At 41.3% G+C, this 23691-nt stretch overlaps 2 protein-coding genes across 2 annotated transcripts; both read right to left on the bottom strand.

Annotated features, from left to right (window-relative positions):
* Positions 1-651: 651 nt before the first annotated feature.
* On the bottom strand, positions 652-10814 carry nr1h4 (nuclear receptor subfamily 1, group H, member 4). Its single transcript, XM_084017336.1, has 9 exons — positions 10659-10814; positions 7489-7866; positions 5502-5642; positions 4271-4413; positions 4057-4155; positions 3716-3815; positions 3466-3612; positions 1516-1629; positions 652-1428 (listed from the first exon to the last, which is right to left on the bottom strand). Exons 1-9 carry the CDS (start codon positions 10753-10755, stop codon positions 1190-1192), a joined length of 1458 nt encoding a protein of 485 aa, XP_083873462.1. The 5' UTR covers positions 10756-10814; the 3' UTR covers positions 652-1189.
* Positions 10815-13438: 2624 nt separating this feature from the next.
* slc17a8 (solute carrier family 17 member 8) lies at positions 13439-23356 on the bottom strand. Its single transcript, XM_084017010.1, has 12 exons — positions 22850-23356; positions 21430-21685; positions 21120-21238; positions 19815-19929; positions 19605-19692; positions 17558-17644; positions 16266-16408; positions 15946-16095; positions 15695-15827; positions 15144-15254; positions 14619-14746; positions 13439-14397 (listed from the first exon to the last, which is right to left on the bottom strand). The coding sequence occupies exons 1-12, from the start codon at positions 22948-22950 to the stop codon at positions 14050-14052; spliced, it is 1779 nt and encodes a 592-aa protein (XP_083873136.1). The 5' UTR covers positions 22951-23356; the 3' UTR covers positions 13439-14049.
* Positions 23357-23691: the final 335 nt, after the last annotated feature.

Here is a 23691-nt window from a genome sequence, read left to right as displayed (position 1 = left end):
CTTTTGTCCTTTAATTGCAATTAGCTGTAAGACATCACACAAATAAAATCTGTGTTCGTATATAAACTTTTCAGTTAAATAATCCAATTGGGTTTTAGTTCACAAATGTGTTTTCTTTTAAAATGACCTGTATTTAGATTTTCCTGGGAAAAAAGCATTTCTTTGTATGTAAAATAATTTCTGCATGGCAAGGAATATTATGTAAATGATGTATAGCTTATCAAAATCTGCTTACTGTATAAATGTATTGTAGGGTTACATCGGGATCATGTGAGTGGTGATAGTCATGTTAAGGAACTTTTGTATTGTAGATATATTTCTGTTATGATGTTTTATGTGTATTTCAGGAAACTAAAATAAATTCATACTCTTCAATGAATTTGAAAGTTCTCTTTTCTTCTAAGGCCGATGCTAATAATATAAGATGTAAAAGATAGATTAGATAGTCAGTGTTATATATTCTTTAATTATAAAAGAAAATATAAGAAGTCATTGGTTTTTTTATATAATGGAATTTCATCAGGGAACCATTCATTTTGAGATAAAATTTCAGAAAAAAAATATTATTCAGGAACCAGATGTTATGTCTGTGTATTTCTGAATATAACAGGCAGGAAAATAATCTGAAGAATGTTCCAACCTGTTTATGTTAATCTTGCTATTTATTGAGGCAGAACATATAACTTTTTCATATTTACAGCAAGTACATGTAGCAGCACGTACTATGAGTTTTCTCAAATAAAAAAGAAACTCAGTCATTATTAAACTCAACGCAATCTTAACTTTACACTTCACATGAGCACCATCTTTGCTTTGAAAAGGTTTCAGTGTTTGTGCTTGTTGGGCTAATCCCGATGGGACTTCAAGATGGTTTACAAGTTTACCTTTAAACAGTTTCCTCTTTGCACTGAAAACCCATTCTTATCATTTACAACAGTGAGACAAATCTGAGTCGACTGAATCCCACAGTAAATTGACATGAAGATGTTGTGAACCATAAAAAAAATGCTATAATATTCAAAATCCCAAGTGATAACTCGTGCCATCAACAGGTGGTGCAGGGATTCAATTCGACACACCATCCAGTATAAATATGCACTGTAGTTAGACCACGACTTTGTCTCGCAGGTTCAAATGTTCATGTTGTCATCCCTATGTTGCTGCTTTCTCCACCTGCTGCCCCGCCGGGTCACTGCACGTCCCAGATCTCACAGAGCAGCGGCGTAAATTTGTGGTCGTTCATCCTCCACGACGTGAGCATCTCTGCGTGGTAGTGGCTGAGTGTTCGCAGCTCCGTCAGACGGCCCAAGAGTCGAGCAAAGTACTGCTGATCCTGCTGGTGCTGCAGGACACACAGCTTCCTCAGCACGTCCAGCATGCTCTCCTGGAGCCTCTCGACAGCCTGATGGTCCTTCACGTAGGGCCGATCTGATGATACATTAGCCTTTTAGAATATCAAATCACATTACATTGTGTTCTTACGAAAATCATAGGTCTCTGTTGATGCTGGCTCACCCGGTGTCAGGATGGTTATGGCGGTGAGGAGAGCCTGTTCCTCCTGCACCATTTGGAGTTCACCGATGCTTTTGTAAAAGTTGAACATGGGTGTCATGAATTCCTCTGATATACCTGCAGAAAGAGATGCATTCTGTTTTTTAAAAAACATGAATGGTGAAGGGGCACTATTGAGCTCCCCTTAAAATCATAATGTAAGTCAAGCATAGACCTTGGCTCAGTGACAACACAATTATTTATAATTTAAGCCAGTCATTTCAGCACATCTACAGTACTACATCAACAATTCCAGTCTGGAATATCTAATACCACTTATCTGAAAGCTACAGCAGACACAACACATGATATAAAGTGATCTGTATTTGCATGCAGATGACATTAGTCTGTATAGTGCTCCTGTGATGAACTAATCTGATGAATGAGGGTGCAACGGTCGTGTCAAAGGTGTAACACTGCTAAGAACAAGTACGTTTTATCCAGTAAAATGAATGTACAGAACATTAAAGAGCAGGAGGAGAGTAAGGAGCTTACATAACAGTCTGGACTTTAGGCCAGGACATTCAATCAACAGTCCTCCCTTAATCTGTATTATTCTTCACCTATGATATGATGAAAATGTAATCATGCTTAAATGGAAGGAGAGTAGCGAGGCTGGTTCTACAATATATTAATGCCTAAGAAATGTGATAAAAGTTATTTAAATTGTAAAATCTTAACTGTAAGGTACATTATTCCAAAAGAAGATTGCAAATGAAAAATAATCCATCCATCCATCCATCCATCCATTGTCTACCGCTTATCCTGTATTCATCTTAATCTTAATTAACTAATACATTTATACAAATTCAAATAAAGTAATTGCAATGCATTAGGATGAGGATCTGCCTCATTCATATCTAAACGAGGACACATTTTTGGGAGACTTTTAGCATATATAAAAAAACAACCCTCTCTGCTTTTCTGCTTATAAAAAGTTTCAAATAATAATAATAAATATAGATCATTATTGCAAACTGCTCTGTCTGTAATTTTAAATGTTTGCACTCAGTTTGCTCCACTGGCAACAGTTCCCACTTCTGGCGCTCTTTAACTGAGCGGAGCGCATCTGTCTGCTCCGACACATCATCAAGCATTCAGAAATGCCAGAGGGGCTCAGAGGGAGAGAAGTGGACAATGGCACTCTTGATGTTTTGATAAGGAACAATGGTCTCTTCAGACAGCTTTGCTCCCATATTCTCCCAGACTGGCCTTTTAGTGTGAATGTCTCTTATCCCCACCATTCACAGCAGAGCTGCACCGAGGGACCAGCCTTCACTGTCTGTCTAACTGTCCGACCTGGGTGACATAATGACACTCGCATACATATAAATGATCTCTTGGAAAACACCACGCTAGTAAGCTATATGTGATATGAAAGTTATGTGTAGACAGAGAGGCTGCCAAAACAATTACGTGTGTTTTCTTTTTAATAAACGAAAGTCACCAAAGAGCTGGTTTTGCTCTGAATGCTCCTTTACCTGTCAGCGTGCCAACATGCACGCCTAAACCGGGTGAAACTGAACCCAGTGAGGGTGCGTGTGCATGTGTAACCTACACCCAGCCGGAGATCAACAGGTCAGCAGACATATCCAAGCTGCATCACACAGACCTGCTAGATCAATTATTAAAGGGGGATCTGACTAAACCTGGCTGCTCGGCTGCACATGGATCTACAGATGTCATGATGCTGCAGGTGCAGCCTGCTGGGAGAGCAAAGCACTCTTGAAGGTCATGGATTTGGAGTAAAGGCATTCTAGTTCCACACTGTAATGACTTGAATCCTCTTTAAGAGGCCAAGCTACTAAAACCACAAGGATTTGTGTGGTTGCAGCATTTGAATTTTGACAGAGCTGCCAAAAGTACAATATGTTGCATCAAACTTTGTCTTATATTTTCAGGGATCACACTCACCACTCTTGCGTACCCTCTCCTCCAGAACTTCCGTGTGTCCGTTGGGCATCTTTCGGCTGAAAACCTGAGCCGAGCGCAGAAACATGGCCTCCACAGCCGAACCCTTCAGCAGAGCGATCTGATCCTCACGATCCAGAGAGAGAAAGCCTGCCAGAGGCATCAAAACATTCATTACATCCAGCAACAAAAAAGCATGGTGTCAGCCACCATGTTAGTGTTATACAAGTCTTTACGATTCGCAAAACAATACCTGGAATATTTTTTGTAAACTCCACCAGAACTTGAACCTGACTTGTTGCCATTTCTGTCAATAGGAGGAAGTTTTCCTCTGCACTGTACTGTTCTTGCAGCTGGAGGGAAACAACACGAGTAAACAGCACTGAAAAGATCAGATCAACAGAGAGAAGACAGACCGAGCTGCATAAACTTCACCAGCAGTAAACTACCATGTTGACAGTATAGTGTACAGTATAGACATATTTCTGGACGGGAATTGTGTATATGAGCTGTACGCCCTATTGATGATTTTGCAGGAACTCATCTATTGGATAGTAGTTAAAGAAAAGTGAAGTCTGAAATGTTATAATATACCAGTTTTTTGGTCACGTCTTGAGGAATTTGGTGTCTGTTGTATGCATCTAGGATGGCTTTAACGAGAGCCTGTTGGTCTTTGGTGATTTCGACTTTTTCCTGAAAACAGAACACATCATTTACTGATGAGTGACATTTCATTTGTCACAGTTTATACCATGAAAAACGTGGAAAGACTGCACGTTTTCCAAGACACGGCAGAAGTTGTGATCACCTTTGACATTTTGGTGGTTGAGGTGACCTGTTTGCTGTCGGCGTTGTCCGCCCCCTCAGTCTCGTCTCCGGTGGACTGTCCCGGGGAGGCCTTGGTGTTCTTCCGCAGCCTTTTAGACTTACACTGGATCTCTGTCAGCAGGCCTGCCAGCAGCGACGAAGGCTTCACTATGCGTGTTAAATACCTCACAGCTCTTTCCTCAACAGCACTCGTTAATAAATAAATAATTTTCATTTATGGTGAGGCCATATTAACAATGGCAAAGGTGAGTCATTTTAACATCATATATAACATCCGGGGTCATGTGATCCATAAGTCACAGCTTACATTGGAATCATTGCATGATTGCTTTGATTCCTTTTATAGATTTATTGTCCTGTTTCATTCAATTCTACTGTTTTATAATGTGTTTATTTTATGTTTTACTGTTGCACTGATGTGTGAATGTAAAACATTGTTAGTGGTTCACATTTCTATTTAACTTTGTAAGTTCAATCAAAACATAATTCCTCTCTTTAACACTTGAAAGGAAAGCGAGGAGAATTAAATCGACCTCTCCAGTAAATTAGTGTGTCTCGTTCCCATCACAACTCCCCCAAAAACATCTACTTTGTTGAGCTCTTATTGCTCTAGCAGGTAGAGTCATGAATGCCTGCCACCCTGCAATATTCATCACAGGTTGCGTGCACTATTTATGAGCAACGGGAGTCCGATCCGGCCTCCTGCTCTTTCCGACTGACAGCTCTTAATGGACCCAATAACTAATCACCCTCTAAAGACTCTGAAAGTACATGTTCACATTCACAAGTAGAGTCTTCACATTAAGGTACACTCAGTTTGTGGAAATACAGTAGATGACATTTGTATATGGTTTTCTCCACAACAAATTAACATCCACTTTAAGGTGTTCATTTCTACTCATTGTTCTCTATATGGGTCTTAAGGTGTCTGTTTAACTGCTTCTATTCCTGTAACAGCAACAAAAGCTGCCCCTTTCTATTGTGTGATGTGTGGCATCAAACCCTCCGTGTCAGAATGGAAAATGAGGGCTCACACCTGCAGCCTTTGACAGCCTCTCTTGACTCCATTAAACAGACGGTGCTGTGTGTGCACGTAGGTCGATGGTAAGTAGAAATGTGTGTACAGTTCTTTCATTCTCCTTCACACACACAAATTAATTTTTTCCACGTCTGTCGGCATGAACAGGACCGAGAGTCTCGGTGATACTCACATTCGGCCAACATGCCCATCTCCTTGCACTTTCGTAGTCGACACTCCTGGCATTTCCTGCGCATGTACATGTCCATTTCACAGTTTCCGCCACTCTTGCATTTGTACACAGCATTCTTGGTTATGCTCCGTCTGAAGAAGCCTGTTTGATAAAACAAGGAGTTCATCATGAGGCAGGTACAGAAGAATACTGTTAAAAAGCCATGACATTTTGTATATGCCATTAGTCTTTTTGACTCAAAAAGTGAATAATCCACAGAAATGACATCAACTGCTACTTATTATTTATTATTATTTCATTTCTAGTGTTTCTCTTTTTATCTTTTTAACCATATCCTGCCTTGTCTGTGCTGCTGTCTGTCAAGCAATATGTCTCTGAGATAGTGTCTGTCATGTTATGGTGAGCCAAAGATAATTTTCTACCCTGGTGGACAATAAAGATGTATTCTATTCTATTCTATATTATAGAATTCTTACATTATTTTCTTTTGGGCCACACTACCTTATACCTCCACTCCATTACATTTCAGATTGTATGTTTTACATATTTTTCTAACTACGTTTCTTTGCATTTATCTTATAAACATAATGCAATGATCTCCATCCCAACCTACAGTAAAAGTAGATGGCTGCTTACACTAAATTGTATTTATAATAATAATAAAATAATAATAAATAAGAACAATGGAATGGAATATAATATTCCTTTTACTTTAAAACTGGCAAATTTGCTACTTTTTCTCTCTGAATATTGCCCACCTCTCTCTTTTTTTCCCTACAGTGGCCCCTAATACGCCATCGTAGTTATCTATTTAATAGATATGTGAGTACAATTTTTAATCACCTTTTAGGATTTTGTTCATTACAGTATTTCTATTTTTACATAAGGAAATAATTTAATTCCTTCCATTGTTGCTCAGCATGTATTTTAGGCAAAATTTAATCTTATTTAACCAGAAAAGCTCATTGAAAATGTACAATAAATGATTAATTTGTAGGTTGCACAGTGTTCTAAAACTGTCACAAAGAGAATCCTGTGAACCCGGCTGGCAATGTCCCGGACAGGGAGAGCAGCAGAGCCAAACACACGCATACAATAACCTTAAACAGTTATTAGACATTCTGACAACAGAACATTAAGCAGAATAACATGCATTAGCGTAACCGAGGTCAGGTTGCTCCTGCATTGTACAGCAGAAAGCTGAGAGGGGAACCCAATCTGGCACTAGAGCCAGATAGACCTGAGCCTAGTCTCAGTCGAATGGCAGGATCGACCAGCTGCTGCACTCCTGGCATTGTCCAGGACCACAGTGTGGAATTACACTCATATCCATTCACCCAGAGGTTTGGCTGGAATCACAGCAAATTGACAGTGTCATAAAAACAAGGGGAGGAGCAGCTCAAGGCCACCACGCCACTGTCACCACGTGAAGAAAAAGGTTGTAAAGTCATTTCTTCGTATATCCTCCTCAACCTTTCCTTCAACTCAATAAGTCAAGGTCAGAGCTACACTTGATATACTGTATAATTGGATGGATTTACTGCCTGCCCCGAGCAATCAACAACATAATGCCACAGTGCAAAGCAGCAGTAGCAATAGTTGTAAATTAAACAACCCTTAATCTGTTTTTATCAACAGCACACAAACAGCACCAAAGAATTGTTTTTCTGCCCCTTAGTCAGGCATAACAAGCATCAACAACCCATCACCAAGGCTCTTGGATTAATTACAAATACTCATATTTAACTTTTATTCCTCTCCACCAGCTACTATTTGGACTGTCGATATGAATTACATAATTTTTGCTATGTGGGACAAATGTCATTCTACACTATTGCAGCCTTCGTTTTTGTCCGAACATGTACTTCAAACAGTAAAAACCCAGACACTCAGACTTTGCATTTTGAAAGTAAATAGAGGACTCAACATGGGAAGAGGGGGGCTCTATCCAGCATATTTGAGTCACTACAAGGCAGCGTCCCCTCACCTTTACATCCCTCACAGGTGAGAGCGTTATAGTGGTATCCGGAGGCCTTGTCTCCACACACCACGCACAGTTCCTCCCCTTTAACCCTTCCTGCCTGCGACATGTGCCGCGTCCTCTTGCACACGGTGGGCACCACGGCGGACGCCTCCTCCATCTCGGCATCATAGCCCACCTCCAGGGGTCCTTTCCTCAGTTCATATATCCCCGTGTGCGAGTACCATTCGTCTCCATTGTACTGAGGGTAATAGCTCTGACTGGAGTAGTACGGCGTGGAAGACATCATCGGCTCCATGGACGAATACTGCATGCTGGGACAGCTGGTGAATGGTAAAATGTCGGGATCCTGCAGGAGAGGACTTCCCTGATCCGCCAGAATATCTAAGAGAGATGTAGGAGAGAGATTTTAAAACTGCTTCTTCTTGTTTCCCGTGGCATTCTTTCCTGAATGGTGACATCTTAGTTTTCATAACATGACATTAATATGGAGCCAGCTGAAATTAACTCTTCTCAGGTGAAAAATAGATCATGAGATGTGGTTGAAAGCTTTGAAAAAAAGCCTATAAATGGATCTTGAATTGAGATTAAACGACCCATTGCACACTTTGTGAAGTTGAACTTCAAGTGAGAGAGTGAACCAAAACAGTGAAGCTGCGGAACAGAAAACCAAAACAATGAGCTGAAAGGCACTAAAACTTTCAGTAGAACTGTGAGGTGCAGAGCCTTGTGATAATTATCTGTGGGGTCATCAACACAAGAGAGATCCCTTTCACATTACAAATAGTCATTTGACCTACTGTTGATTTAAAAATATTGATTACTGCAGTTTAGAATACGGAGCTCAAGTGTCAGACACAGGCAAATAAAGGAAATCAATTTCGATCAATGTCAAGTTGAGTTACTTTGTTTTTTATGCCCCGAAATCCTGTATTTGTGCCAGAGGCTTTGCAGTCTGTGCAAAAATGTTGCCTTTTATTATAAACTCAATAAGACAAATGTAGTTCAAGTGCTTCTGTGCAGAAGCTTGAACAGAAACCGGCTCGGTGGTTGTCGGTAACCCTCACAACATATATTGTAAAACCATAAATGATTAACAACTTGGTTGCACAGAGCACCCTGTGTCTTTTAGAATGACATGTAACCTCGAACCCAAACAAGTTGGCGCTTTTGAAATGAGAGCTAAGAATAGTTAGCAGGGTACCAGTGCGTTTTGATCATCACTGATTTTGTATTTATACGCCATATGGTATTCTCTTTGAAAACAGCAGAGGGCAGAGGATTTTCAAAGAGAGTTTATGAGTAGTATACAGGATAATCCCTCAAATCAAACCTGTCATGAAAGCAAACTGACAAACTCAACACTATTGCAACACCTGTAAAGTATACGTAACACTGACCCCTTGGAGACTTGGTCTGGACCATGGCCATCTCCGTGCGACCAAACGCACCAACTATTCAGAGACGTCACTCTCTGCTCCCAACATCCCAGCTGTGTCTTGTAGATCGGTCCTTCCTTCACCTCTGACTAAAGAAACATCTTATATTCCTTCCTTTTGATCTGAAACCTTCCCTCGAAAGATGTGAGCACAGCAGCACTGAACGCCTTGACTCTTGCTTGAGAAATTACAAAGGGAGCAAAGGTTGACATGGCTACTCATTAACCACGCAGCTACACTTATTTACATCATTACAAGTAGCTGGACAACGTGTGAAGTCATTTCCAGATTTGGACAATGGTGCCAGCTGACCGCTACTGTCTGTTGTGAACCGGTTCATGCAATCGGCAATTTGTAGGTTCTGGCCAATAGTTTGTATTTTCTTTCAAATCTGAGATCTGATTGGTTACCAGTAGCTCTGTTGGTTTTGAAAGGTCTACATGTATCAAATACTGCTTTTAGATAGACTCTGTGCTGTCAACCTCCATCGCCACAGCTGTTTGTACAACGTCTAGACCAGGGGTCTCAAACTCAACTAACCTTTGGGCCGCTAAAGGAAGAGTCCGGGTGAGGCTGGGCCACATCAAGTATTCCACAAAGGTGGACCAATGTTAGTGGGTGCGGCTTATATTCAGGTGTGCTCAATAGTCCGGAAAATTATGGTACAAGTGACCAACGTTGCTAATTTGTGTTGTTGTCATGAGCCTGAGCTATGGTAGCTCACAAGTGTTAAAAAATACAAAACGCACAGGGCAACGACTCACGCAGATAAAGTGAAGAAAAAAATGTGCGGGCCGCACTAACACCAAGCTTTGATTTCAGGTAGGGGGCCGCAAAATATCGTTCCAGGGGCCGCAATTGGCCCGCGGGCCGCAAGTTTGAGACCCCTGGTCTAGCTGTTAGGATTCCTGGTTTTCACCCAGGCGGCTGGGGTTCGACTCCCAGTATGGGAACGTACAATTATCGATTTAACATGTAGTTTGAAATCTAAAATTGGTAACTTGAAAATAAGGCTTTCTATGGATGGACAGTGTTCCTAGTGCTGTATTTCAATAATGTTGTTGGTATATTCAAAACTATAGATAACACTATACATTTTTTCTTCTCCTTCTTTTCTTTTTTTCTGTAACAATTATTTATCTGTTATTTTTAGCTACATTTTACCCCTCTACTTGCTTGCTAACTATAGTTTTCACGCATTCTCCAGCACAGCATGTGGTGTTATGGTGTTAAAATTGACTTGGACAGGTTGGAGGTTATAACTATAATAATAGCAGGTAGTTGATTGGATGCTGATAAATGTAGCCTTTCTGTGTTTACATTCCTCCTCATTTAAATCACTGATCTACAACAGCAGAAAATGCCTATTACTGTGTTGGAGTTTGATTTCCAGAGGTCCAGAATGAATCGCCTCAACAACTGTTCTATGGATTGCCATGAAATTTGGTTCAGACATTCATGTTTCCCTCTGTACCGGTTGTAATAACTTTTGGTGATTTCCTCTCTTTTCATCTAGCGCCAGCAAGTAAAAAAATTCAATTTGTCCATTACTTTGGTGTTTAAGTAAATTCCTGCAAAAATATAACCTTACCATCATTTTCAGCTGTGTTGCTAGCATGCTAACATGCTAAACCAAGATAGAGACCACGGAAAACATTACCCTCATGCTAATGTTGTCATTGTGTTAGCATGTAGCTCAGCACACCACTGTGCGACTGCAGATTCTTCTAGACTTACCGAACAAGTGGGCGCTCTCTGAGATGGAGAATTCATCGCTGGGCGGGATTTGCAGTGGTCCCACCACATTGATGTCGGGGCCCACCCACTCATTCATTCAGGAGGGTCTTCTGGCACCAACTCAGAAAACACAGGTTGGAGTGGGTCGCGGCCGTGGTAGTAAGCCAAAGTGCTCCTGTAACAAGCACAAGAATAGTGTGATTGGATGGTGATGATCTCCTGAGCACCCTCGTAGGCTTGCAGGATCCTGTGAAACACCTGATGGGTCTTCTCTCCGACACAGGGATGAGATGTTGGGTAGAGCTCTGCAGGGATTTGGGGGATGAATGTCGAGCCATAGAGCGAGTCATGGAAAGTATTTTTTTTAGCATTTAGTAGTGTCACAACAACGTCTTTCTTAATGTCATTTAATTAAATATAATGTATGCAAGCATTCAGTCTTAGTTAGTGGCTCATTAAATAAAATGGCAAAATAGCTTGAACCTGTGAATAACAGGCATGTTTTTAAACTTGTCCGTGGCCTTTCTTTCTGGTGTCAAGGCCACAACATTTCACAAGTGAAAACATTACTTTCACCAGCCACGTTTTTTTCTTTTTTAAATTAACTCAAGGTAATTTCCCCTGAGATCCAACAGCAACCCACAAGGATTCAGAAAGCCCACACAATAGCCAGCCATACCTCACACACACACACACACACACACACACACACACACACACACACACACACACACACACACACACAGTGGCATGCCGACTCGAAAGGAGTCACCTGCTCACCGGTGAACTTGAAATATGTTCAGAGCCATAGTTCTTACCTTATCCCGGCCAGTAGAATTCCTTCCTCCTAACTCCTCGTTTTCAGCTCGGTTTCTGATTTCCACGCCGCAAGCGTCAGCCCAATCAATATTTTCTAATGAACATTTAGCTGCTTGTGTCTGGACTCCAGTGAGAGCATGTGTGACCAGTTGAGGTCAGGGAGAAATGGGTGGAAGTTATTAATTAAACTGTCCATTCCTGTCCATGTGGCCCCCCCTTCCAAACCTCCACCCACCCCTCCCCAAAAAAACCCTCTTTATCTCATCAAGAGACTGCTTTGTGAGTTCTCCAGCAGACCAGCTATCTCTCTCTACACACACACACATGTGGAACATACATCCAGTCATTAACAAACAACGGGTTTAAGTGCGGCTATCAGTCCAGTATTTTATATTGTTTATCTTTCAATAAAAACAGAGCATCATGCTGTGTCTTCTTTTCATCACAACACTTACACACTGAATTTATTTAGATCATATTTTCAGAAGCACAGAAATAAGTTATTCTAGAAACCCACTAACAATCTTTGCCATCCGTCCTTGAACTGATTAAAGTCATTTTATCATGTCACTGCACCAGTCTACCCCAGATGTGTTTGTATTGGCACTTTCATTCTTCATTGACCTCCCCTCTCGTCTTTGTTGTCCTTAAGTTGGACACAAACACAGGAAATCAGATTCTTCTTGTTTTATAGCCCTTAATTTGTCCCAAAAAACCAATTGTTTAATCATTGATGGGTTGTTGCTCCATCCAAAGAGGCCCTTCTGAGTCAACAGACAGTCTCTCTGAAATAAACAGAACCTTTGCCATTGGCTGCCGGCTGTTTGTGGACTATCTGGCCTGTGTTTGAGAGCATGTGGGGAATGAGCTGCCAGCGATGGCCTCGGTGGAAGGACAGACACAACTCCACTGAACATATTTCAGTTACATGTACAGCAGTCAGCGCTCTGATAAGTATTGATGAGGTTCATTTTATCCTATTTTAAATACCTCTATTCATGTGGTATGATGAGGACAAGAACCGATATGAGTCAGTTGCCTTTCTTGGTGTTACTCATGCCAGACATTGTGAGGGACGTTTAAGCTGCACATGAAATAACAGAAAAACACCCGGGAATGTGACATGATCGCCCCCACATCTTCTGTGAGGATGGCAAGTAGCAACGTCTTTAACTATTATTACATTTTTCCAGCAAAAAAATGCACACAAAGCCTCAACTTTATATTCAACGTTTGTATGTACGTTTCACAATGTAAGGACTCCGCCCGAATGTCATCCTTCAAAGCGGTTGTTCTGTAGAAGCCTGACACTGCTGAGGAATATCCTGTCCAGTAATTGTCATCCGTGGTGCAAATGAAGGAGGCGGATAAAGTCTGATAAGACAGAGGATGTTTACCACAGCGTGACGGGAACCAGAGCAGTCTTCGGAATATTTAAAATTGTCTAATTTGAGCTCTCTTACATAAACAGGCAACGTTAAGGACATCCTATTCTGTCAAGTTACAGAAGACAACAAGAATCTATATTGTATAAGGGGAACATTGTGTCTTTATCATTGTGTCTTTATGAAGTGTTTGTTTATTATTTAAATGTAAAAAAAAAGGGAGAAGTGTAAACAAGGCACAAAAGTCTTTCTTTCTTTCTAGTCCTGCTAAACGCACAGCTGGATGGCAATGTGGGCCGTTGGGTTGGCTAACAACTATTGAATGAATTTCCATGACATTCATGGTTCCCAGAGGATGAGGCCTGATGACTTTGGTGAGAAGCAGGTCCGCAGTGCTGCATGGCTGTAGACTTGTTTTCCATTACACACGATTTGATGATTAATTATCATAAAATGTCTTTGACGACACAAAGTACCATGAATGTTAAATAACCTCGTACAAGGTGGTCAATAATTCAGAACCTTCACAGGATTTTCCGTCTCTAAACAATCTGAATACAGAATAGAAATGTAGTTTATTACATCGACAGTGTTTTCAAGTAAAGTGCAAATCAAATCAATGCTTTCTCAAACGATAAGTCGACAGTCATTTACTGTACAAAAAACGACTTTTCTCTTCTCTAGCAGTAATGATAAACAGTGAGTATAAATTCCCTTTAGTCTTTTATGATTAAACATTACAGTACATTATTTTTTTAGGAACAAACTGGATCTGAATGTATCAAACACAGAAATTGCGAGAAAAAAAAAAGATAAAACACCAGGAGAATAAATAGAGTCACACTCAATGCCTCATGGAGTGAAGTCATCACTGAACTCCCCATCCATTACGTCCCATTATGAGCACCGAACAGTATAAATAATGAAGACGTTGAAAGAAATGCATTACAAAAAGATGGTGACCGAAGACCTCCTCAGACCAGGAGAGCGATATAGCAGTGACAGAATGCAATCATTCAGCGATAGCAAATACATACAAGCAACAAAGAAAACATTAAGGCTCGTAACATTAACACTGCTGTCAAACCCATTATTACATTCCAGAAGCACATCTCTTTTCACGTTGCATAGCTGACACAAAGCATTTCAAAAACTGTTCACGTGGTTCAACATAAGCTACGTAAAGTTCAGTCAACGTTTGCTTGCCCGTACTGAGTACGTTCCAGGCAGCCGTTCCCGTAATGTTCCTCCTCCTCTTGCATGGTCACCCCTCTTTTCTTTTTCCAGCCCCGTTTTCCACCGAAGGCATTGTCCGCGGTGCCGTAACTCTTTTTGGGAGCCATTGTGTTCTCCATGTTGAGCTCGGACTCTTCGGCGAGCTCGTCCTCGTCGATGATGCCGCATTTATCCTCGCTGGTGCTCTCGGGGTCGGCCCAGTCCTGCTGCTCTCCCGAAGCAAAGATGGCGTAGAAGATGACCCCTGTGTAATGCACCATGGACGCAATAAGAAAGACGTTCTGCCACTCCAGACGAGTCTGTGGGGACGAAGAGGAGTCAATGAATTTCCTGTCCAAAGTAGCCTTACTGATCTTTTGACCGTATACCACTGATGTAAATCCACTGCTGACATCATCAGAAAAACTGCAAATACAATGTGTGTAATACATTTTATGTGTGTAAACAATGGCCAGTGGAAAAAACTGTTTTATACATGCCATAAGGACACTGTTTCTGAGTTTCCTGTTATGGTTTATACCTTGTTTTTAGTCAGGGCTCCAACAATCAGAGGGCACACCATCCCTGATAGCGTGCCCACCCCGTTAGAAATGCCCATCAAGATGCTGGCGTAGCGAGGGGCAATATCCAAGTGATTGACGTTAAAACCTGAAGACACAGCACACACAGGAACGTCTGATTAACCAAACTGTCTAAATGTGAGCACCGTTTTAACCACTCGCACATTTAGAGTTTTTGGTTGGCTTGACAAGAATCTATAAAATATTCAGGGGAAGTGCCTGTGGGAGTGCTTACACAGGCTAATGCACGTGTACAGCATCACCCCCAAAACGAAATGCAGTGCTGTATTTCAGCTCTTAGACAGGTCTTTCGTAATCCAAAAGCCAGAGAACACAGAGAAAAGGGTATGAAACGAAAAGCAACATTTGAATGTTTTCAACGGATTCAAGTTTCTAACAAAACCCCTCATGTTGTAGGTTTAGTAGCCAAACTAAAAGCTTGTATTTCAGGTGAAACACACGTGTGTTCGGTGCAGATGTGGTACCTGAGATGGCAAATCCACTGAACCCAACAGCCAGAACTAGGAAGGAGATGGCAACCCCTCGAGTGTGAGAAAACCCAACCACCAACAGCAGGGTCGCCTCCATACCGAATCCTGAGAAAACACAGGTCCAGAGAGTTTGAGTCTTTACCTCCATGTAAACAACGCAATTAACATTTTCAAATGGTGCGGCTCTGTGTGAAATGCTTCAATTAATTTTCATGCACAATAACCACATCATTCCTGCAGGACTTTTTGTACACTGCACTGCCATGTTTTAAATACGTTATGAATAAATTATAGATGTTCTGCAAAAGGCATCTCTGTTGATATGATGTCCTTTTTTTTAACACCAGTACCAGTTGAAACTGACAGAGCTCAATGGCTGATAGTAATATTGAACCTAATAAGACATGATATAACGTCACATTCGACTGGCTAATGGTTAAAAAGCATTACTGGGCACTATAACACGGTAAAACCAGAGGGTGAACCTCTTGGTTTCCAATATAAATATAAAAAAGGACACGTATTGCTTGTTTACCACAACATACCTCCACAGTTCATGAGTTTCCTCACATTTGTGGTGGACATGATTTTGTTAGTGCGTAAGAAGTCAGCCAGCTGTCCTCCAATAGGAACTACAATCGTCATCACCATGTGGGGGACAGCAGACAGGATCCCCACCTGGTGGGAGATAACACATTCAGGAATGTAAATCAGCCCTCCTGTGATTAATCATTTGTCTTTATGGATATTTGTCATCGTCAGGTGAATGGCTGCGGTGACGCTGTGAGGCCCCAACCTTGCTGATGGGGAAGCCAAAGACTTCCTCAAAGTACGCCGGCTGGCTGATAAGGAGCAGGTAGAAGGTCCAGCTACGACAGAAGTTGGCCACGATGATGGCATAGACGGGCATAGAGGTGAAGAAACGACGCCACGGTGTCTTGAATTTCTGGGATCGGGAGAAAGAAGTCAGTGTATGCCATTTGTGGTGTGTGTAGTCATGTGACACTCATGTGTCCTCTAAAGTGATTGGAACGTGTGTGTGTGTGTGTGTGTGTCAGAATTTGAATTAAATGGTGTTGGCGAATGCACCGTAATATCCTGAAACATATTATGCACCTCAGTCACACTCAGTTGGCGCATTGTTTCCCCAATGGTGGTCTCGATGTAGGTCCTCTCCTCGTCGCTGATGGTGGGATGTTCAGCAGGACTTCCATAAGCCAGCAGGAGCCACAAGACATACCATATGATCCCAAAAACACCTTTTGATTTTCAAAACAACAACAAAATGAATTAATCCCTTTTTAAAACAGTTGACTGTGTTATATATTTGGCTTTTTAAGGGGTAGGACAGACTAATTAAAACAAGACCCAACATTCTCTGGACCACAAGGATTTTCATTATTAAAATGAAATGAACAAGGTATGAGTCACAGAGCCGAGACAGTAAAATGCTAATTTACATCAATAAATCATGAGATTATATCACAGCAGAATGAGTCGATTTTTATTAAAACACTTTTGGCAAAGTATGAATTTGATGTCAGTGTTAATCATTTTAATAAAAACCCTAAAGCCGTTCAGATAACCCTTATTGTGTAAAGCATACAAAGTACAACTGCCAAGGCAGCGTGCCATGATTAAAAAAAACACCATTCATGCCACTAAACTGACACCTATATGACTGAACACCTGATTACTGGGAAAGATTGTAACATACATATTCTAAATATAAATATTTATAAATATGATGGCTAAAGCCTTCATTGAGTCAGTCAGATTGTTATGCCTGCCAGATTTCTCTACCAGGTTATTGATTCAATTGGTTTAGGATTTGTGCCTTGCACAATAATAAATCAAATAAAATTAGAAATACGCAACAGGAGGCGTATTTTAGACTCCTCCCTTGCAGAGCAAAATCAGTACGACACAACAGTGCATGTAAGCGTTTTCATACTATTTGCATAAATTGTCAGACGGGGGACTGGTTCAAAAAATAAATAAATAAATCGCTTCTCAAAATGGATCTTTTCAAAAAAGCCTTTTGTTAATTTTAGCACAGTTTTTTTCGCTGCCTTTCATTTTCCTAAAGTCTTGAAGGAAAGGCGGCACATTGTTGATTTACGTGGGATTTGATTGTCACATCCTGGAGAACCTCTTTTGACAACTACATTGCAAATGCCAATCTTATCTCCAAGTAGGACTCCACACATTCTCACTCTGTTTGTATGCCCATGGCTCCTCAGGCTCTCTATGACATGGCAGACCTTTAGATTGTCCACTAATCAAATCTTTATCTTTACATATTATTTTACATATTTTGCACTTTTATATTGTATTCATGCGAGTGAGTGACAGAAGTGTTTGTTGTGATTTTTTGTTTGCGATGTCCATTCAAACATCAGTCTCACCATAGATATAGAAGACTGAAGACCAGCCGACGTACTGAACAAGCACTCCAGCTAAAGGCATGGCGATCACTGCTCCTGCATAGGATCCTGAGAACAATTTGTATGGGATTTAAATGTCAGGGTAGGATAGTAACATCGGGACTAAATAAATGCCTAAATATATATAAAATATTAAATACATGTACAGCACAACTAAAAAATATGACACTTTCTATGAAGGTCATGTATACAATGCATCGTAAGCACATTTATAAAACATTATAGACATTAAAGACTTTATAAACGTATATATGGACAGGGAGGTATAAAGCATTCTGAATTCTGAACTTATAATACATTATGTCCACCACTTATAATACTTTATATCCTTGTTATAAGGCAGGGGTTTCAAACTGGTGGCCCGTGGGCCACATTCGGCCCATCGCCCTCTCCATCCGGCCCATGGCGAATGTCCTAAAAATTGTTTTAATTAGTTTAAAGGTCATATTGATACAATTTTTATGGAAAGGAATAATTTTAAAAACAGAGCTTTTAGAAAGGGGCAGAATTAAAGTTGATTGTGAATTAATAATTTTAAAAAATGTTGACGGTCCATAATGAATGTTTTGTTTACCTCTGTGTAGATGTGTGACGTGTGGCTGCGGCTTGTGAGCCAATAGAATAACGGCATTGGTATCACCTGAATCTTTGGGGTTGCCAGTTAGTGACGAAAAACGGGAAAATGGCTGAGTTCGACGGTAAATGGGCAGCAAGTGCTAACGGACTGTTCGTTATTTATTTTTAGACCCACTGGAGAGAATTTGGGACTTCTGATTTTATGCTGATCATGACTGTGCGAATGCATAAGTTAATAGCCGATAGAATGTCTGCCCCATCATAAGAGCACTAAACTAGCAAATTTGCAACTTTTTTTCTTGGAATATTGCCCACCTCTCTCGGCTCTGTTTTTTTTTTTTTTTACAGTGACCTTAATACGCCGTCGTAATTTAAACTACCCCTTGTAATAAAAACCCTATTATATTTGTTTAAAAAAATTCAATAAAAAGTATTTTGTTTGCGCAATACAATGGCAAAGGGCAGAGGTTGTGGTGCTGTGCATGTCCAGCCTTGACTGCACTGTTTTTCCAAAGAAGCGCGTGGGGCTGACGCCTACTTTGTTTTGTAACAAACAGCAAAGATGTCGCTTTCCAGGCAGAAAAGGAAGGTGGACTGAAAACACAGACTGATTCAAGACAGATGGACATTGCAGTGTTTTGGGGAGTTCAGGGGAAATGCTACTGTACGTGCCTGATATGTAAGGAAAAAGCTGCAGTTCTCAAGGAATACAATATCAAACGTCATTACTCGTCTAAACATGGAGAGCAATATCAGAAGTAGAGGGGAGAGGAGAGGGAAAAAAGAGTGACGACAATACCATCAGCGACCCTAAGCCAATTTGAGTTTGAGACCCTGTTATAAGGTGTCATGCATGATTCTTAACATTAATAACGACTTTTATAAAGCCTTATCAATGCATTATAATGTGTTATAAATGTGCTTATGATGCATTATACGCATGACCTTAATAGAAATATGTTGAATATTATACACCAGAAATACTAGATACTTCAATTTCACACAAAATACTATCTGTCTTTAAAAAAACACACACACATCAAAGAAACACATTATATCCAATGAATGATCATTGGCACTGCCGAGACAGAGAGGGTGTTTTAATGTGCTTTCTCGTATCAGACAGATTCATGGTTGATAATAGAGCAGGGGGCAGCAGAGTGCTTTTGGACAGAAAGCAATGTGACGCTTTTTTTACATGAATAGAGGGAGAAGCTCCTTCTGAGAACGCAGGTGAGGCGTGTTCATTTACGGACAATGTCAACAAGGTTTTGATGCGGGGGTTGTCATGGTACCAGTTTAAAGCGCAACATGGTTATTTTAACCAGCAGCAGCAGATGACTAAATCTGCAAAAGAAAAAATGAGCTCTCAGTCCATTTACTGAGCAGACCCACTATGTCTTACAAAGAGGAGACTAAAGGCATCACTCACCACAGAATGAAGTTGTGGCCAGTCGACTCCGTTCAAGAGGCGGCGCCCATTTGGACCACATCCCGTGACATGCTGGGTAGGTGACACCCTAGCAGGGACATGGCGTAGAACATGTCAAAGGTCAAGCATGGATTTGACAGGAACCTGGGATTCATGTGACAGCGTAAATCAATTTCACTATTTTATTGTGCTATTTATGTTTATTCTTACCTCCACTAAGCCCTGCAGGATGCGAACAAACATGACACAACCATAGTGCACCCTCGCTGCTGATGGGATGAACATGTTGAGCACTGACGTCAGGAAAATGGCCGCTCCAAACACCCTGTAGAAACGCTGCAATGTCAATTTATTCTGTGCGTGTGTGTGTGTGTGTGTGTGTGTGTGTGTGTGTGTGTGTGTGTGTGTGTGTGTGTGTGTGTGTGTGTGTGTGTGTGTGTGTGGATTAACAGTAACATAGTCCACCTGAAGCACTTACAGATTTTAAGCCTTTTCATAGAAAACTATTTGGTGGGATACTACACTTTAATTTGATTAATTCCATTTAGAGGTTAAGAGTTAGGATTGTGATATGTTAAGATTCTTTCACATAACTTATATTATCCTTAAACAGTACCAAATTACGCAATTCTTACCATTATACATCCTCAGAAATGAGTATCATAACCTGGACTAATCCTGTGATATCTTATAGATCTGTCTGAACAGGTAAAACACAAAACAACCACATGCTAGCCAGTGTCTGAAAGCTACTCTTGGAGTGTAATATTGACAGGCAATATACCTAAAAATATCTCAAATCATCTCCGTCGGCCTTATAATGAGACCGATCTCACGCCTCTGCCTTTCATGCGCCGAGATAAAGACATCCCATTCAATCTGCAAGTTTCTGCTTCATCTCCACAGTGGCGTTTAGCTCCCACCTCTTTTCTCCTTCACCTCATCCCCCCTTCCTTCTCTTTTTCCAAACCAGTGTGTAAGTGACACTTGTAATATTCCAGTGGCTGGTGTTTCAGAAAGAAATCAGAGGCAGGATCTTTCATTATTAACTCTGTCAGTGGCGTGTCCTCTTTTCCTGTGAAGCTTTTATTACAGGACTGCTATCTGCTCCATCAGCACCGCTCACCACACCGTGCAGCTTTAACCCTTTAACCATGCGTGCTCTTTATTCTTTCTCGTGATACTTTGTTAACACATGTGGTCATGACTGGGGCGACTATGACTCTCACCCTCAACTCCGGAGGGAAAAACATCAATAAATTGGAAAAACATAATCTGTTTATGCACACCTCACGTGTAATATCAATGGACAAAAGCATCAGTTGTCTCTGCACTGTGCTAAGGTCTGCAACTAATGATTTGTTGTGAGCGGTCGATCCTTCGATTTAAAAAAAAACAAAGCATCATCTCATTGCTTTTCTAAAAGTCTCAAATCCAAGAGACGTTCAGTTTATAATGAGATAAAACAAAGATCCCACTGAGAGGAACTATTGATAGGCATGAAGTGCATGTCACCTGTTGGCAAACAGCTTGTTGGAGATGAAACCACCTGGGATTTGAGTGACAATGTAGCCCCAGAAGAAGGAGCCATGGATCAGCCCCACTGTCTCTGGGTCCCAGTTAAACTGAGCTTTCTAGAGAGGGAGAGAGAAAAAAACAGATACCTGCTCAAATCTGGCAATTACATGTGCTACTAAATTGCATTAATTTGGTAAAACGGCAATTTAGATTGCTACTGTAAGGCCGGATGATCTTCTGAGCAACAAGAAAAAAGACACACATAAAACTAAGTCCTACGACGTCCTGTCTGATTTGATCCAGCTACCTGCAACACAGGGGTCCCATTGATATAAACGGTGTTGTTGTTCACCATCTCCACAATGGCCACTCCGAGGTTGCAACGGATGCCAAAGGAGATGCAGAAGCCCAGGCCGCTGAGGATGGCGATGATGTAGCGCTTGGGCAGACCACCACAGCTGCAGTCCAACAGTGGGGCAGGACGCGGCGCTGATGCCACCGGACGCCCATCCTCTGTCAGCTCAATGATGTCCTCTTCTTCTACATTACTACCATCTATTTTCCTATGACGCAAATAGCAGGAAAAGAAATCACAGTCAGAGCGTCAGCAGGCCTAGTTGTTATGTGTTCAGCTTGAAAATATTTTTCTTTGTTCATATTCCTCATTATTATCCTTCCACCATCAATATAGCAGGCTATAGATTTCTTTCAGAATTGTTTTGTGCACTATTGGCTTAGCAACAACACCAGCACAGTAACCCAAGTCTGCTCTCTTCCACAGGACAGAAGGGGAATCCATGACACATGACTAAAAAAGGTCACACCGCAGCTGTGATCATATCGCTTTCAGGTGCATCACTGTCCATACCTGTTCACCTACCCACAATCCACCTCTGTCGCTGCCCCCCCTGCTCCCATGAACTGCGTTTATCTGCCTGTCTCTTCCAACAAGACATAACTCAGATCTTCTAACTCAAAAAACTATCTGATCTATAGTCTAATAGCAGACTTGATTCTTTAAAGAACAGTTCACATGGTAAGGTGTCCCTTCCAGCATATAAATAGCTGCATCAAAAAATCTAAACTGCATTAAGACACAAAAGCAACAATTCATGACCAAAAAAGACCATCAAAATGTCCTAAAAATGCACATTTGCAAGTTTGGGATTAAGGAGTATATAATTAAAAATGATCATATATTTCCATTTTCAATGTATTGCAAGGCAAAAACACATGCCAATACAATTCCAGGAAATTGCCTACTTAGTCATTTATCTCTTGAAATTACAACAACCATCTTTACAGAATGGAGGCACACACACACACACACACACACACACACACATACACACACATCCCTTTGTGAAGTATGTATCAGATATGAAATATGTATTAATGTCTTAAAATAAAAATCTGTGATTACATCACTGGCATCGCCTGGCGACAAGCAGAAGAATCAAATATGTATTTATCTCTAGGATCTCTGAGAACCCGCTTGGCTTAATGTGCTCGTTTCCAGGCGCTCCATATCCATCTGACAGCAGATGTTTCCCTCTCGGTAACAGTCATTTTGAAAAATTAATCTCCTCCATGAAAATACGTGTATAAGGAGTGAAATGCTTATTCCATGCAGCCCAACGTCATCTAAATGAGTATGGATGGAGCACCCCTCCACACGCACAGTCTTGATGCCTCCTTCCCACCCCTCTCCATACAAACCCTCTCACCTTTGCAGTTTTCCAAGAGAGTCCCCCACTGTGGTTTTCACTTCCTCCTTCCCAGGCTTAAGCACCTGTTCCTTCAAACCTGCTAATCCACCAAAAGGCATTTTCCCTCCGCGTCTCTGTTTGTCTCCCTGTTATCTGAAAACAGTGTCTTGATGCCTCACTGACACACTCTGTTCTGACAAGGAGAAAAATATCCGCTAGAAGCTGTTCATCATCCTTCCTAAGTTTGTGGCACCGGAGTTGGCTCCACCTTTCAGTAGTGCCACGGGTCCCTCAATGAGGATGACTTTTGCTTCTCCACTTTTTTCTGGTGTGATGATCCCGTGTTGAAGTGGAGGGGAGGATGATGTTGAAGTAATCCTCAATGTATCCAGCTAGAGGCTCTGAAACTTGTTTCGGCTTCTAAAGATCCACTTTAGTGAAGACGGATGGATGACGAAGAGAGCAGTGGAAAGTGTAGAATCCAGGGTTTCAGTTTGCTTGCATTGTGAGCTCCCTTCTGTCTGCAGCTGATCTGAAGCTGAATCTCCTCTCCATCTCATAACGCATCCATTCCTGGTGAGGAGGGGTAGGTGTAGCTGGTTTTCCAGGACCCAGCCCACTCGCTTTACACATCATCATCATCGTCGTCGTCACCACCATCATCACCATCACCATCATCTCCCCAGCACCGCCCCTTCAGCCAGCTGAGTTCATCTGATAGCAGCCTGAACAGTTTAAAAAATGCATGAGCTTCACAAGTTGCATTGAGGAGAGACAGGGGAAACTGCTGCGGTGTAAAATGGGAGCAGGTGAAACCTAAGAAAGGGCCATTAAGTGCCAGGTTTGTTCTCTCGTTTTTT

The sequence above is a fragment of the Eutrigla gurnardus genome (assembly GCF_963514095.1).
Source record: "Eutrigla gurnardus genome assembly, chromosome: 9".
Classification (NCBI taxonomy): domain Eukaryota; kingdom Metazoa; phylum Chordata; class Actinopteri; order Perciformes; family Triglidae; genus Eutrigla; species Eutrigla gurnardus.
This window is presented reverse-complemented; position numbering and strand designations above follow the sequence as displayed.